The sequence below is a fragment of the Dryas octopetala genome, chromosome 4 (assembly GCF_963921425.1).
Source record: "Dryas octopetala chromosome 4, drDryOcto1.1, whole genome shotgun sequence".
Lineage (NCBI taxonomy): Eukaryota > Viridiplantae > Streptophyta > Magnoliopsida > Rosales > Rosaceae > Dryas > Dryas octopetala.
Genome location: NC_141369.1, coordinates 24,807,427 through 24,824,236, shown reverse-complemented (window position 1 = coordinate 24,824,236; position 16,810 = coordinate 24,807,427). Strand labels below are relative to the sequence as shown.

The following is a 16,810-nucleotide window of genomic DNA, read 5'->3' as shown; positions in this document are numbered from 1 at the left end:
TGGGTCCGATTGCCCATTTTCCACAAGTGGTAGTTTTAGGCTCTTCGGTGGCCTTGGGGACTCACCAAGATTGGGTTGGATCATGGACTCATGGGTGTTACTTCTTCATCCAAATTAAATAATGATGACATTAGAATAAATAACAATTTCTTATATTTTATTTTGTTTTCATTTGTTTCTATTCTAACTGTAATTATAGTGCAACTCCACTCACAACCAAGTGCTACACATCAATTTTTTTTTTACTTCCCAAGTCATGTATAATCAAACATAAAAAACAAACAAGCGATCCTATTGTTAAACACTTCCAGTAGTGGGTGCGTTATTGCCATTGCCAAGTGGCAAGCGCCAATGATTATTATATACTGTTTGCATCCATTAATTTAAAAATAAAAAGAGAAAGAAGTTGGTGCACATGGAGACTAGAAATGCATGCAGGATAAACAAGCCTGATTTTGCAAAAGCATGAATCGGTTATGCTGGAAATTATACCACCAAGAGTCTAAGACATGAAGTCGTCTAAAAATACTGTCAGAAATTTAATCCCTAACTAAAAAAGGTAAAGACTTTTTCGATATCAAAAACTGAAGGAGCTAGAAGAAACTTAAAAATTGAAGAGCATGCATGCATTGCGGATGTGCAGAGGTAGTATGTATCAGATCAAACTCTAGTTGCGCTGGAGAGTTGCACTTCTGTAGTAGGTGCTGGCTTTCCACCATCATCAACATGTTTTGGAGTAGACTTGCGGTACCATGAATATAGTATGAGTTGAATAGCTCCAGAAAGTGCACCGAGACCATTGCTGATCTGCATGATACAGAGACAGAGAGATGCAAATGAACACATGCAGTGATTAATTAACAACTAGAAACTTAATTAGTCACAGAAATTGAAGTTTATTATAATTAATTACCAGAATGTAGATGTCAAATCTGAGGAGAGCATAAACGGTCCAGACGGTACCATTTAGGAAGTTGGCCACTGACAGCCAAAATGGCATGTATTCCACACTCTTGGTTTTGATAACTTTGAACTGTTACAGCAAAAGATCAAGACAAGAATGCATGATAGTAAAAAAGGAGTTAAATTAATTAACGATGGATGGATTTCATTAATTACAGTATTAATTATTATATGATGGAATTAAGTAGTTATTTATTGGAAGGTACGTACCATGACAGTAAGAGGAGAACAGTACATGATGATATTGAAAATATCACAGATAACACCAATCAGCAAAGACCTCTTGGAAGTGCCGTGCATTGTTAGCAGCGCTATCACCACCATGGCAGCAAAGAAAATAATTTCACCGCAAAGCCCGTAGAGCACCATTTTCTGCAAAAACGTTTCGTACACAAGAAGAGAATGAATGAGAGAGATCATATATTATAGCTCAGTTTATAAATTGCAAACTCTGCTTCTTATAAATATAATTGGTAATTAATATAAGATTAAGATTATTAAGAGTGAGTGAGTGAGAACGCACCCTTCCATTCCACTGAGCATAAACGAAGAATATGAACAGATAAGCGAGCTCGAAAGCTAGCCCAATTGCATTAATGGTGACCACAAGAGTACTGTGTGGATGAACAAATGGCATTCCATAGAAGATCCAGAACAAGCAGTTCAATACTGTCGCAATGTAAGGAATTGGCGAGAACTCTTCCACCGATTTCTTCTTAATGATTCTACGAAATGTCGGACTGCATATATACATATACATACATGAAATCCCCCAAAAAATTAATAATTTTGCTAATGCACACAATTAAAGATTAATTGTAGTTATATATGGTGGGATATATATGCAAACAAATATTAAACTTATAATCAACAATTAATGCATAGAAACCAATTACGGAGCATGTCGTATACAATTGAATGATTGATAGATTCACAGGTATGTATAATGTATATAATAGCAAATCCAGTACCGATCGGTCTCATCTTTAAACTTCAATTAGTACTGAAAATTACCAATTAATTAAGTTCATCTAATTAAATTTGCATGATTAATTAATTACAGATCCAGGAAAAGATTCTTCAGCTATATATGTCGTCATAATATACATTCTGTGAAATCAGAAAATCGTGCAAGAATTAAAACCATCAAGAACGTAATCAATTAATTATACGAGCCAACCGCCATTAGAGACAGAGCTAGAGCAACACAGAGAGTGAGCTAGAGAGAGAGGTTACGCTGGAGAGAGAAAAAGGCCAAAGGAGATGACATTCCCTGCACAGAAATTAACCAAACAAACACAATTAATTAGGAAAATCACAGAGATCAAGAGCTAGCAATAGTATTTGAATTCAATCCCTCTGATTAAACACAGAGAGAGAATTAATTAGCACCTACGTACCAACGATCCCAACCACGGTTCTAAATTCTTCTTTGTTCATCATCATCTTGGCGTGGACTAAAACTTCTGGCAGAGAAACTAGAGAGAATTCAGAGAATGAGAAATTCAGAATGTGAGAGACTGAAAACTGAAAAGTCGACTGAGCTTATGATTTTCACCAAGTGACGGCTGCTATTTATACAGTGTACCCACCGAGCTAGTAATTATATCCTTTATAAGCTATAACACTATCTGATTAACCCAAAATCCAACTCAATTAATTCTCAATCCAGCACTATCTGCATTTTTATCGATCTCTATCTCCGCTTTTTCGTTTCAAAATTTATTCGTTTCAGGAGACTACCTAGCTAATTAGTTGGTCATATTGAATTAGGACTCCTATCTCCTGGATCAGACGATGGTGATGTGATCACTAGACTCTGGATTCAATCTCAGCCTTCCATCTATTACTTGCCTTCCAAACATACTCTCAGTTTCGCGTGCATGAGTTTCATGGAATCCGTCCCTTCAGGTTGTTACGCACGGTTAGGTAATTGCTCTCACATTCCTCACTATTTACTCACTCTACCCTCCTTTTGGATTGTACGCACCATCAAAATGGCCTATTTATCCGCTAGCCCCATTTTTATTTGTCATCAACTAATAATTACAACGTATATCACTATATCTATGTAAGATTAAATTTCTTTTTTTCTTTCCTTGGAGAGGAGGCCAAAGATAGATTCGAACAAAGTAATAGAGATAAATATTAATTACTTGACCTATAATTAATTAGCCACTACAATTGGTCAAACTTAATTAGTTGCTAGTAATATATATGTGTTCATGTTATTTCTTGATCGAGTTCCATTGTGGATGGATTACCTCATTATAAGTATTCCTTTCTTGCCAAACTACATATATTCCTCTCCTAAATCCAATTATGGATTAATGTTTTTTGCTTTTGTATGGAATAGGATTAATGGTAAATATATGATACGTGGTTGACTCTAATTAGCTAGCTAGATAGAACCAACACATGATTATTGTGTTGTATATCCATAGAGGTGTACAATGTGCCAGACCGAACACCGTTTGAAATGGACTCATTCATGCTTTGTGCTTTATGCTCGAGCCAGCCGACTCAATTATCTTACACCTAAAGCTCATCCTGGCCCATGGCCCGTCCCATAATGGGTCGTGCCAGGCCAAGCCAGCCCAATTATTTGTTTTTAAATTTTAATAATTATTAATTGATTATTTTAAGTTATTTAATATCGTCTCAATAATATTATAGGAAAATTGATATTTCACGTGTAAGGATTACTTGTATAATTAGAATATTGTATAAAGAAACAATTTTATAAAAAAAATTAATGATAAAATATGTTTTAAGAAAATAACAATTAATAATATATAACTTTTGAATAGAATTTATATTGTTGTATTTAATTTTATGGAGACAATTTTTTTTTTAACAATTTGAAAAAGAATTGAGAAAAATTAATACAAACAGGCCGGCCCTACTCATGACGGGCTCATGCCAGGCCGGCCCAGTGGGATAGAAAGCCCAGTCCACTTAATAATGGGTCATGCCTGTGCTGGATGCGTCCCAACCCATTGTACTATATATATATATATATCCATATTTGGATATTAATAAATACACCAAGGTTTTGCGCACATGCCATTCGCGTGTGCAACAAGGTGATAGTTGGGATGGAGAGAGTGAATAAGTTGGGGTTTTCTAGTCTATAGGATAGAAAAGTTAGTTGGTTGATAAAGGAAATTGATTATAAGGGTTACAAGAAAATTTTGTACAACTAGCATTTTCTTATCTTATCACAATTAATAATCAACAATCATTCTTCAAGGGTACGATTAAAAATACTTTAACAGTTAGAATTCTAAATAATATTTAGTGTTTTAATCTTTATTGCTATATGAAGAGGCAGATTTCTTTTTTGTTTTGTTTTGTTTTTTGGGCTGGGGTTTGCAAATTAAACTGGGCTTAGCTCATTAACAAAAAGGATGAATGAGCTAAGCCCAGTTCAAGTTCAACATGATTTTTTTAGCATGGGCCGGCCTATTTCATTATATTCACTGGCTTGATATTAACCTCGAAAATCGTGGACAACTTTTTCAATCCATCATGGGCTTCATATCATGTTTATGTTTATTTACTGGTCCAATGCATTGAGCCTACAGTAAAGACCCCTCGTTGGGCTTCGTAGGCCTTTTCAATCCTCACTTATGGGCCAGGATAACAATTACATAGATAATATTTGGGCTTTTCAATCCTCACTTAGGGGCTGGTGAAGCTGAATTGAATTGCATATTTGGTGGGTAAGAAATCATTATCATAGATAATATAATCACATGCACACTAAGTTTATATATTAATGTATAATAATAAAGGCAATAAGTGGTAGATGAGCCAAGCTCCACCAGCCTTACTATGAATTTAAAATATTAATGCCACATGAATATATAATGTGTCATTACCAACCCAAAATATATATTGTCATTTGACTCATTTTTGTGTGTGTGCGAATGCACATGCAATGAAATATTGAAATATATACATGTAATATATGTATATGTACAATGAACCTAGTTGATGGTCCCCTAGCTAGAGACTAGCTTGGCTTGCTAGAGCGAAGTGACTAGTAGCAATCAAGACAAAGGCATTGGAATTAATGGATCAAATGGATGCGACATGTACTCATCGTATTCGTTGCCATTTGTTATGTTTCTTTGAGAGAGAGAGAGAGAGAGAGAGAGAGAGAGAGAGAGAGAGAGAGAGAGAGAGAGAAGCCACTACCTCTACGGCTCTACTCTCCTCATGGTTCTTCAACTTTATGATGATGGGCCATTAATATTATAGACCATACACACATTTTTACACAACACACACGCATACACAAAACATATATATACATATATATCTCAAAAGGCAAAAGCATTGTTCCTTCTCAGGTGCCTGGTGCCTCCTCCTTTTGGCATAGCTTTGAGCTTTCCTTTCCATTAGCTATATATGGCTATTAATTAGTTTACTAGTCCTTCATTCTCATCGATATGGTAGCTGCTTTTTCCTAAAGCTAAAGCAGAGAACAACTATTGGCAAGTTTAAAGTTCAAATCTCCAATCCACTTCTAGTCAAAAGAAAAGATACCTCCATTTAGTCCCTTATCTTACCAAGGAAGGAATTAAACAATAAAAGCAACCACCCAATACACCCCTTCTCTCCAAATACAGATAAACACAGATCGAATTGATACCTTTTTTAACAATTCCGCTACTGCCTAGCTAGCCACTTTACATTTTTAATATATATTAAAATAAGCCTAATATATTTGAAAGATACATCACATATCTTGATTAGGGAAAAAAAATTAAGAAAATATACACCATGTATAACGTTTTTATCATGTCTCATGTGATATATATGTTCCAACAAATCACTAATTAATAAGATGATCGATTAGATATGATGGTTAAGTTTCTCACGTTAGCATATTAGCATATGTACTAACATATTACATCAAATTAATAGGATGATATGTATATTGAATCATATTATCTATTAATGAAGCTCGTATCACTTATTCATGGGAAGTCTCATATATATAAGATTAATTTGTGTCTACAATCCATATATTATATATATAATTTGATATTCTTATCCACCTTGAGATGTTGAACTAAGTTCAAGCAGATCGAAGGAGCCTGTGATGCTTTAAGAGGGCGTTATTGGATATATCGTATTGCCCATCCCAACATATATAATCAGCTGAAATAGAGTATTAGCTGGTGGAGGTGCACATACGCACTCCTGAAAAGACTCATTAATTAATTAATTATCTGCCACAATGCAAACTATAAAGAGACATATTCTATACAATATATGTGCCCAAAAAATATATGCTGATCGGTAGAAGCCAAGTCCAATAGAAAGTAGAAAAGTGATGATGATGGGCTGTTTCCTTGATTCCATTACTGACTCACAAGTGATATTGCTTGCTTGAAGAGAATAAAAGATTGATAAAATTGTACTTTTTTTTTTTTTTTTTTCTGGGTGATGATAAAATTGTACGTTAATGACTTACTATCTTTCGTGCCTGAAAAACAGATTCTTAATTAGGACTTGTTATCTTCTGGGGAGAAGTGAATCCCATTCCGTTCTTAGGATTTAGGAATGGAAGTGTTTATTTTAATTTTTTGTTTGATTCCTTTTTTTTTTTTCTAAATTATTAAATATGGGAGATTACAGATATTCCCACATTGCAAGCCATTGGTAGACAACTGGCCAACACATGGAAAGTGGACATTTATCTAATCCATTAAATTTAATTAGTTTTCTTAAATTAATCAATACTTTTAAATGGTTTGATATATGTAAATGAATTAGATCTCTAGCTACTTTTGCAATATGTAGGATACTTACACATGCACCCTCTATCATTTTCGCATTATACATCACATGCATGCCTTGATCTACAGCCCAAGTCAAAGTTGTTTATAATTGCCAATTAATATTAATTTATAAGTGGGTTTCTTCTCTAGGCGGCCACCCAATGAGGGAAATTTCCTGCCAATAAATTTTATCAATGGGTCACAATGGTATTAATTAAACACCATTAATTCGTCTTTCTTTTTTTCTTTTTGTTTGTATGTTTTTGTTTCATCAATATGATCATATAGTGGACATAGAATTAAAGATAGTATATAAAGGATTAAATTGCGATGGTATTCATGTGCAAGGTTGATAGTTGATACATACAGATATCTTATTTGGACAAAAAAGTAGCAAAGTATACCATCCTTTTATAAATATACATATTTTTGTCCTCGATCTCCTTTCATGTTAGTGATCAAATGATATAATTTAATGAAAAAGAAGGAAAAGTAGATAATTTTTTTCTTAAAGGTTTTGTTTTGTGCTTTTCTAGCTAGCTCTATTTCCTTTATCTCCCACTACAAAAAGAAAAGCTTTTGCCTTTTGATTCTCCGGGTCCCATAGCTACGTGGTTCTCCTCCAAGTGCAGTTGCTAAGTTCATGACAACGATATAATATATATAGATAAATTAGAAATTATTTATTATATAAAATTAATTAATGGTTAATATTTAAGTATTTATTTTATTGATCATTTAATCTTTATTGGTATATGATTTTCGATTTATTTAATTTTTTACAAAAATAATCTTTTTAAGAAGGTCTAAAAAATAAACAGTTCGGATCGTTAAAATCCTATACGAAGTGGACTCTATTGAAAACTTGTGTCAAAATTTGTGTCAAAAATAAAATGCTATGAATCTCCCCTATATATATATATATATATTGTGTGTGTGTGTGTGTGTGGAAATTCTTTTAATTACCTGCAAGTCTTGTAGTCTTGTTTTCCTTTGTTTCTGCAATCTCCAATTAATATTTCACATCATCAATCCTTTTTTTAAGATTGTGTGGGAACTAGTGGTTAATTAGGGAAGTAGTTTTCTGTTGTACACAGTGGTATATGTTGTATTGTGAAACTATAAAGATGAAATAGAATGATAATTGTATATATATGTCATATCGATTAATAATTTGATAAGATAATATGTTAGATTATGCGAGTGAAAGAGCTGAGTTTTTGAAGGTGTTGAGTTCAACAAGAAAAACAAGAGAATGGTACGTACTGTGGCACCATTGAAGTACTACTGAAAACATCAAAATCAAGTGTGGTTCATAAGTGCGTGGCAGGAGCACTAAAATATGGTTCGGCCACCAATTGTATATATATGTGAGTGTGACTACGTCACTTACAGATTAGAATAGTGGCTAACTCCATCTAGTTCTTGAGATCACAAGTCGAGTCAAATTGGCAATGGAAATTATAATTTTCTACATTACTACATCCATTACAAGAGAAAGACTTAAAAAGGAACCCCACCATTTGCATTCGAATTTAATCCATGCCACTCATCAGTCATCAGTGGTTAGGTTACAAAATAAAATTAAAGGGGTAGACAAGTACTTGTCATGTGGTATGGGGAGAACAACAAAAAGAAAACTCCAATTAAAGTGAAGTAAAATTTGTAGGTTTGATTGATTTTTGTTGTGTGATATTGGTTGTTGTATGTAACAATAGCTTTTTTTTTTTATTCGCGATCAAAATATCTAATTGAGGAATTTAAAGCTATAGTGGTGTACAACTGTAATATCAACTTGACTTAATTCGTACTCATAGTAAGAGGTCGATTTTCGCCATTTCTTCTTCTCAAATTGTACAAAACCTTTTTTACACCAAAAACAAAAAAACATCTGGCTCATTTAGAATATTGATATGTTTATGCCTTTTAATATGAAAAGGAAATGCTGAGATTCTCCATTAGCAAATTGAAGTTGGATAAAGAAAATGATGTGAAGCTCTAAAAAAAAAAGAAAAAATGGCGTGAAGACAATACTTGGCTGGGTCAAAATGCATTAATTAAAAAAGAAAAAAGAAAAAAGAGAGAGAATCAGAACCGTTGATTGCAACGCAACAATTCAGTGATATCTGGATCCGACAATGGCCCGACCACCAAGCATGGGACCGTATTAAACACTCTGGCTCTGCCACCGCACCTTAAGCCTTCAAACCCATACCCCACGGCCCATCCTCATCTCCACCCACATGACCACTGGGCCCATTTGGATCATTCCAATAGTTTTACTAATCTTTAATAATAACTTTTTAAATTTAAAATGTTATTCTCTCTCAATTTTTTAATAAACAAAAAGTTTGTAATTGTTATAAGAGTATTACTATATATCTTAAATTTGATTGCTAAATAATTTAATATTATTTTAAATAAATTTTTTGATATACTTTAAAATTCATTTATTTATAAAGTAAAAATACTAATACATATACATCATTTAAATTCAAATTTGAAAACATAAATCCTTAACATTATTCAATCTTTAATAAACTTTAAATTTTAAATATTATTCTCTCCCACATTTTCAATAAAAAATAACTTGTAAGTTGTTGTAACTGGCGAAAAATTATTATGCATAACCTATATATCCTTATATAGTGTTAATCATTGTATATGTTATAAACTTATAATATGAATGAATAACGAATTTATATTTGTAAGATATAATATTAATAATATTTATCTATATTATAACATGTAATTTGATTATATTACATTTCAGTATATCGTTCTACAGAATAAATTATAATAAACGACAAAGATAAAATGGACATTTTGTCGTGAAAAATAAAAAGTGGAAATAAAAATGAATGCCATCGTTGTCTACACTCGACATAAAAATTCAGAGTTAATTACCAGATTGTCCGATTCTAAAGTGTCGTTAAATTCAATTTCGAAGGGCAGTTTGGTCATTTGGAATGTACAGCACTAATATAAAACGCGGTGGACTCATCTCTCTCAACTTTAGCTGCAAAAAACACCTAGAAGCGACACTCACAAATTTTGTGTCATCACCTTCCGAGTCTCTTTCTGGCTCGCCGGTCTTTTAAGCTCCGGTGACCCCTTCACATCTAATATTATATATATACTAGCTACCTTAATTTCATGGAGGTTTGGTGCGTAATAATCAAACTTGTGTAGGACTACGTACTAGTACTAGTTCAAAATCCATCTTCTTCCAAATTAATTTTCATCTCCGGCGGAAGTTAACGCAGTCGCCGGAATTTGGAGACCGGAGCTGGAAAAGATCGGTGGTGGTATGATGGAATTTTGTATATGCCCGTTGGAGACTCCGGCGAGGTTACTGTGGAGTACCAGCTTCTTCCGCCACAAGATTATGATCTTCTAATTTACGCCCAACACCCCCCAAAACAAAAGTAAATATTAATTCTCTTAAGCAAGAGTCGACGGCGAGTGGCTCACGCGCTCAGAATTTTGAGAAGAGCTAGATCGAGTACTAGTTTTGTGATCAAGAAGAATCAACAACATCGATGATGGAGCCCGGCCGTCTTTTCTTTGACCCTTCGTCGTCGTCGGCGGCTTGCCAGCAAGGTGGCGGTGGCGGCAACATGTTGTTCCTCGGGAACGCTGATCACGTTTTCCGAGGTATTTTAACTTCTTAATTAATTACTAGGCTAGATAGCTTCATTAATTAATTAGCTGCTGTGTTTTGTACAACTGTACGTTAATATATTACTTGTGTTTTGAAATTTTAGAAATTAAAATTAATTTTGGATGTTGATGATATATGAAGGGTCAAGATCGATGATGGTGATGGAGGAAAGCTCGAAGAGGCGATCGTTTTTCAGCTCATCACAGGACGAATTGTACGAGGAGGAATATTACGACGAGCAGTTGCCGGAGAAGAAGCGCCGCCTTACTCCTGAGCAGGTCTGAGACTGTGATTTGTTAATTAGATCAAATTAATATTCCCTTTGGATATATATTAATCAATTGTGACACGTACATATTATATATGCTTATCAGCTAGCTATAGCATCAATTCATCTCAATCTCCATCGTTTTCGTATCGTAAAAGTTTCGCTTTTCGATCGTTTACTTTTACCTTATCGAGTCCTAACTAGCTAGTGGGAATCTGATTAATATCAATCAGACCAGTCGGTCCAAAAAATGTAACTTTAATCTTCTGTTTGACCTATATATATATAGTTACTACAAGATACATATATGCAATCAAATTGTTTAATTGTGAATTATATATTAATTAAATAGGTGCATCTGCTGGAGAAGAGCTTTGAGACAGAGAACAAGCTGGAGCCAGATCGGAAGAGCCAGCTGGCCAAGAAGCTTGGGCTGCAGCCAAGGCAGGTGGCCGTGTGGTTCCAGAACCGAAGGGCTCGCTGGAAGACAAAGCAGCTTGAGCGTGACTATGATCTTCTCAAATCTTCTTACGACACCCTTGTCTCTGATTATGATTCCATCCTCAAGGAGAATGACAAACTCAAATCCCAGGTAATTAAATATCTATATATATACTTTATCATTAATTGCTAATTGGACTTGGGATCATCTGAACTAATCTTGCTTTTAATGGAGGTGAAATCTACTTAATTAAATAAGAATTACATAGGTGGGTTTCATATTTATTAAAAAAAATTGAATCTCAAATTTATTAAAAGGATAATACAAATAGAATCTTACGGCCTTTCTTTCTTTCTGTGTACATACAAATATTATATATACACATGTTAATTGTTAAGATGCTTTTAATTTACATATATACAGTATACTAGCTAGCTGGTGTAGACAAATATATATAATTGAAAATTAATTGGTTGGGGTCCCTCCCTCCTTAGTCCTTACATACCTATCATCAGATTTGACCTTGCTATTGCTAGCAATTGAATATGTACGGATTCATTTTCGGTCTGTAAACATCGCATCTGTTCCAAACCCCACTTTGAATTTGAAAAAGGAAGCCACTTTCGCAGACGTCAGTACTGGACGAATATAATTTGGTATATATATTTCGCATACCATATGGTCCATATCTATATATAATATAAATATGCCTCCGGTGTTAATTGAATACTCTGTATTTTTGTTAAAAAAACGATGAATTAATTGATTCCTGTTTTGACAGAATTAATTAACTTAATTAAGAAATAAATACAGGTGGTTTCCATAAGTGAGAAAGTTGAAGCTAAAGAGGAGGCAAAAGGCGCAGCATTTGCAGGTACCGGTGATGACGATGAGCAGAATGTTGTTGTTCCAGGTGGTGAGATGATGATGGATAATGTTGTTCCAATGAGTCTCCAATTCAGCGTGAAGGTTGAGGACCGCCTCAGTTCTGGCAGCGGAGGCAGTGCAGTCGTCGACGACGAAGGCGGCCCTCAGCTTGTGGACAGCGGTGATTCATTTTTCCATTACCCACCTGATCAATGCGTGGCGGCGCCGCCACACCTAGATCATCATGGGGTCCACTCAGAAGAAGATGACGGCAGTGACGACGCCCGGAGTTACTTCTCCGATGTCTTTGCCGCAGCGGAGCAGCAGCAACAGCAGCAGCCGGAGGAGGAGGGTGTGCCTTTGGGCTGGTGGGTGTGGTCCTAATTAATTAATCAATCAATCCTAAAATAATTTATATTTAAGTGTCTTTCATAAGAAATTAAGATACTATATGTTTTCGTTTCTTAATTAAGAGGGTTGAATGTAATGTTGGGTATTGGGGTGTTTCTATGTTATTGTAATAGATATATGCATCATCAAGTCGATCATGATGATCTATATATATATATATAGGTGCTTCAACTCCACAACAATTAATTAAGCTCATTGTTCACACTAACGAACACAAATTATGTAAATTGCATGCAGCTTAATTAATTAGTAAGTACTGCGTCAGATAACTCAAAAATGTTAGCAAATAATAAATTCCTAAGTGTTTTGGTCAATGCCGTCTTGCCTTCCACTTGTATGTGGGCAAGATGCATGTACATGCTCTCTCTCAATTTTGAATTCTTTTCTTTTTGTATATTTTTTTAGAGGCTTAAGTCAAGACTTGAATTAGTCTTATTCTTTTAATTTTGGGTTAAATACAAAAATAGTTCACAAACTTTATATTGAATCTTAATTTAATCTATTAACTATAAAAAAATGTCAATTTGATACATGAACTTTCCGAGTTGTATCAAAATAGTACAAACATTAATTTTCATCCGAAAATTAACGAAATTGGTCACATGAAAATGTGATGAACGGACTAAAATGCCTCTGAAAATGTGGTCACTTGCTGTACTCATGACCAGTTTTCGTTAAATTTTTCGATGGAAGTTAACGTTTGTACTGATTTGGTACAACTTGAAAAATTTGTGGACCAAATGGACATTTTTTATAATTAATTGACCAAATTGAGATTCAGTATAAAGTTCGTAAACCATTTTTGTATTTAAATCTTTCATTTTTTGTCACCATCAAGCTTAAACGCATGCTCCGAAAGTGTCTAGCCCTCTTACCCCGCTTTTTAAAGATGTCAGTGGTCTAGAACTCGAAGCAAGGAGCATATATCTTCTCCAGAAAAGTGGCTGCCCTAGTAATTAAAAAGGCAATTAGAAATTGCAGTTTTTTCTCCATTTCTAGTCATAGAGAAAGCAGTTCGAAGCTCATCCTCGACTTTTTCCAGTGCAATATCGACTCTTTGAGCTCGATCTCTTTCTTTCGGGTCATTAATTATCCCTTCACCAAAGCTATGAGTTCATCAATTTCTGCACCAGTTTGATAAGAAACCCAAGGTGAAGCAACAGCATTGTTTTCTTCGAAGAAAAGTTCCCCGGTGCATTGGTGTACGTCATCCGCGGCAGCATGGACATCTATTATGTAAGAGGGCTGCTATTTGCACATCCTTTTTTTTCTTTTTGCACACACTTTTCTCCTACACACCCCCTATCTTCTCCAAAAATTTAAAATTTCTCTTTAACACACCTATCTAATTACCTTAATACCCCTATTTTATACATTTCACACACCCCCTATCTCTCTCCCAAAATTTAAAATTTCTCCTACACACCCCTTCACCCACCACACCTCATCAACTCATACCAAAAAAAAAAAAAAAAAACACAACCCCTCCCCCTCCCTCACCCTCACCCGACCACCTCCTTCCCTCTCTCCTTCCCTCACCGACCACTTCCCTTTCTCTCTCCTCCCCGCAGCACCACCCTCCTATCTCTCTCTTCTTCCCGCAGCACCACCCTCCCTCTCTCTCCTCCCCTCCGAACACCATTAAAAAAAAAAAAAATTTAGTTCGGCAGGTTCGGCAGACCAGTGCCGAACTGGGCTGTTTCGTTCGGCACTCATCCGCCGAACAATCCTGTTGTATTCGGCGGATGACTGCCGAACGAAACAGCCCGGTTCGGCACTGGTCCGCCGAACCTGCCGAACTGATTTTTTTTTTTTTAATGGTGGCTGGTTCTGGGCTTCGAGGTGGAAGACGAGGTGCTGCGGGCGGAGGTGTAGCAGCGTGTGGGAGGACAGCGGGCTGGGTGCTGCGCGCAGGCAGTTGCGAAGAGGTGGTCACCGATCTTGAAGGCAGACAGAGAGAGGGAGAGGGAGAGAGAGAGAGAGCCGCTGGTGGTCTCTGTTTGCGGGGAAGTGGCCAGCGATGGCAGGCGTGGCCAAGGTTGGCGGCGGCCAAGGTTGACGGTGAAGAAGAAAAAAAAAAAAGGATGGGAATATGGTGTGTACCGGGGGGGGGGGAGATGGGAATGGGGTGTGTGGGTGTGTGGGTGAGGGGAGGGCAAAAGTGGCCTTTTTTTTTTTAATTTTTTTTTTTTCAAAAAGAATGTGCAAAAAGAAAAAAGAAGGTGTACAAATAGCAGCCCTCTTATATAAAAATGCATGCAGTTTAAGTAATTAGTACGTACAGCGTCAGATACTCAAAATAGATTATCTGTGCGCAAAAAATAATTTCCCAGTGTTTTGGTCAATGCCGTCTTGTCTTCCACTTCCATATGACCAAGAGGTCCAAGATGCATGTATGACTCCCTCTCTCTCTCTCTCTCTCTGGACCACAAAATCAGACAAGCAATGGAGTCGTTGAGTCTATTATTATGATTAATTAGAAGCCATTATTATTGACAAGAGTCATTAAATGGACTTGAACCCACAAAAAGGGGGAACATGTTGTCTTATTAATTTCATATGTAAATGTGTAATATATTATTTCTTCTTATATTATTTCTTCTTAGTCATTTACATATAGGTTTGGTTGTTAATATTAAATTCATTAGGTTTTATTGAGAAATTAAATTTTGTTAAGCAAATTAAAGAGCCTAACACTACAATTATGAACAATTCTTATTTCTTACCCAAATCAAATTAGGAAACCAACAAAAATACAGTGCAAATCTAGCAATCACACGCAAGGAATGCAACCTCAAGTTACATCTTCAAACCTTCAACCATTAATACAGAGTCTGACTCTGAAGACACACTTACTTAAAAGGGAGTGTACAATTTGGTCCTCTCCGGACAAAAAAAAAAACTTAAAGAGAGTGGCAACCTTGAAAATTGAACTGACTTGAAGGGCAAAACCTTAACCAGCCAAGGGACAACCATAAACTAGGAACACTAGTCTCTTATCTCATTGATAACTGTGAAACCAAAAGCTTCTTTAGGTTTTCTTGTATTACGTCATATATAAAGACCATATTCTGCTTGCTGTGTGTTAAGCCGCAGCCTATTGTACAAAACACTTCTCAAGATTCTTAATACAATTTCAACTTCAAGCCATCAACTCTGATTTCAGCTGAGTGTTAACTTTATCATGGTATCAGAGCCAGTCGGAAAAGGAACCAGAAACATCGGCTGTGGGTCAGGATAGGTAGCTATAAAGTGAGCCAGTAATGCAACTGCTAGTTCCCCAACACCACATCCAATGCCCTCATACAGTAGGAAAAAATTGATTTTTTCCCAGCTGAATTTGGGATCCTCTACATGGCCGATGGAAAGCGTGGCATCCTCGGGTATTTTCTCTGGCCCTGCAAAAACAAAAAATAAAAAAAATAGCCAAGACCTCTAAAACTAAAATGATATATAGTAATCAGTTTTCTTTTTTCTTTGACCAAGGTCCAACACGCAGGGACGCATGAACGCAAGGTCTCAATGGGATTTAGGCATGCACATGGCTATATGGGTCCCGCACAGTCTGGATTTTGGGTCACCAAAATCAACCTACTGCTTATTACAGCCTAAACCCTAGGTCCCTAGGAGTGGCAGCTGATAAGTGATAGCTATTACATTTTTGTTTTAAAAATATTTTCTCTACACGTGTGAGAGTTGGAGCTACACATCACTTATTCTACTATATAAAATTAGCTATCAGACCTACCTTTCATCAAAAGTTCAAAACGAGATATCAAACCCTCTGAGCCAAGAGAAAAAAAATCCCCTTTCTCTGTGGATCAAGGAATAAAATTTCGGGTTTCGAGTAAATTTCGATGGAAATTTCGATAAAAATTTTGACGGAAAATTTGAAGATTTTTAAATTTCGACAGAAATTAGATGGAAACGATGAAAATTACTATCAAAATACGGAAATTTTGAATGAAACTTTACTATATGTTTATTTAACATATTATCTACTACATTGATAAAAAACATTGAAGAAACTAAATTATATAGTAAATTTCATGTGATATAATATGAATATAATGCACGCTGGAGGTAAATACTATTAAATAAAATTAGTATAATGAGTAAATGAAATTAATATATTTTTTATACTCTATAATTTATACACTAAATCCTATACATTCTATATACTAAATCCTATATACTCTATAATATATACACTAAATTTTGTATACTTTATAATGTGTATTCTATATTTTTTAGGATATGGTATAAGATATTAGGATTTAGGCTCTTTAAGATATTTTTAATTATTTTTATATAGAAATGTATTAGGATTTAGGATTTAAAAACAACTAAACGAAACCAAAAAGTTTTTTTTTTCTATTGCACAAGACTCTAAACGAAAT

The 16,810-nt window shown here is 35.1% G+C and overlaps 2 protein-coding genes across 2 annotated transcripts; one reads left to right on the top strand and one right to left on the bottom strand.

The window, feature by feature from the left end:
• Positions 1-660: 660 nt before the first annotated feature.
• On the bottom strand, positions 661-2,409 carry LOC147288712 (bidirectional sugar transporter SWEET6b-like). The gene is made up of 6 exons (XM_086241038.1): positions 2,364-2,409; positions 2,200-2,236; positions 1,487-1,703; positions 1,174-1,335; positions 914-1,033; positions 661-807 (listed from the first exon to the last, which is right to left on the bottom strand). Exons 1-6 carry the CDS (start codon positions 2,407-2,409, stop codon positions 661-663), a joined length of 729 nt encoding a protein of 242 aa, XP_086097164.1.
• A 7,378-nt stretch (positions 2,410-9,787) lies between these two features.
• On the top strand, positions 9,788-12,724 carry LOC147288711 (homeobox 1). Its single transcript, XM_086239788.1, has 4 exons — positions 9,788-10,415; positions 10,564-10,700; positions 11,043-11,282; positions 11,946-12,724. The coding sequence occupies exons 1-4, from the start codon at positions 10,301-10,303 to the stop codon at positions 12,381-12,383; spliced, it is 930 nt and encodes a 309-aa protein (XP_086095914.1). The 5' UTR covers positions 9,788-10,300; the 3' UTR covers positions 12,384-12,724.
• The last annotated feature ends 4,086 nt before the right edge of the window (positions 12,725-16,810 follow it).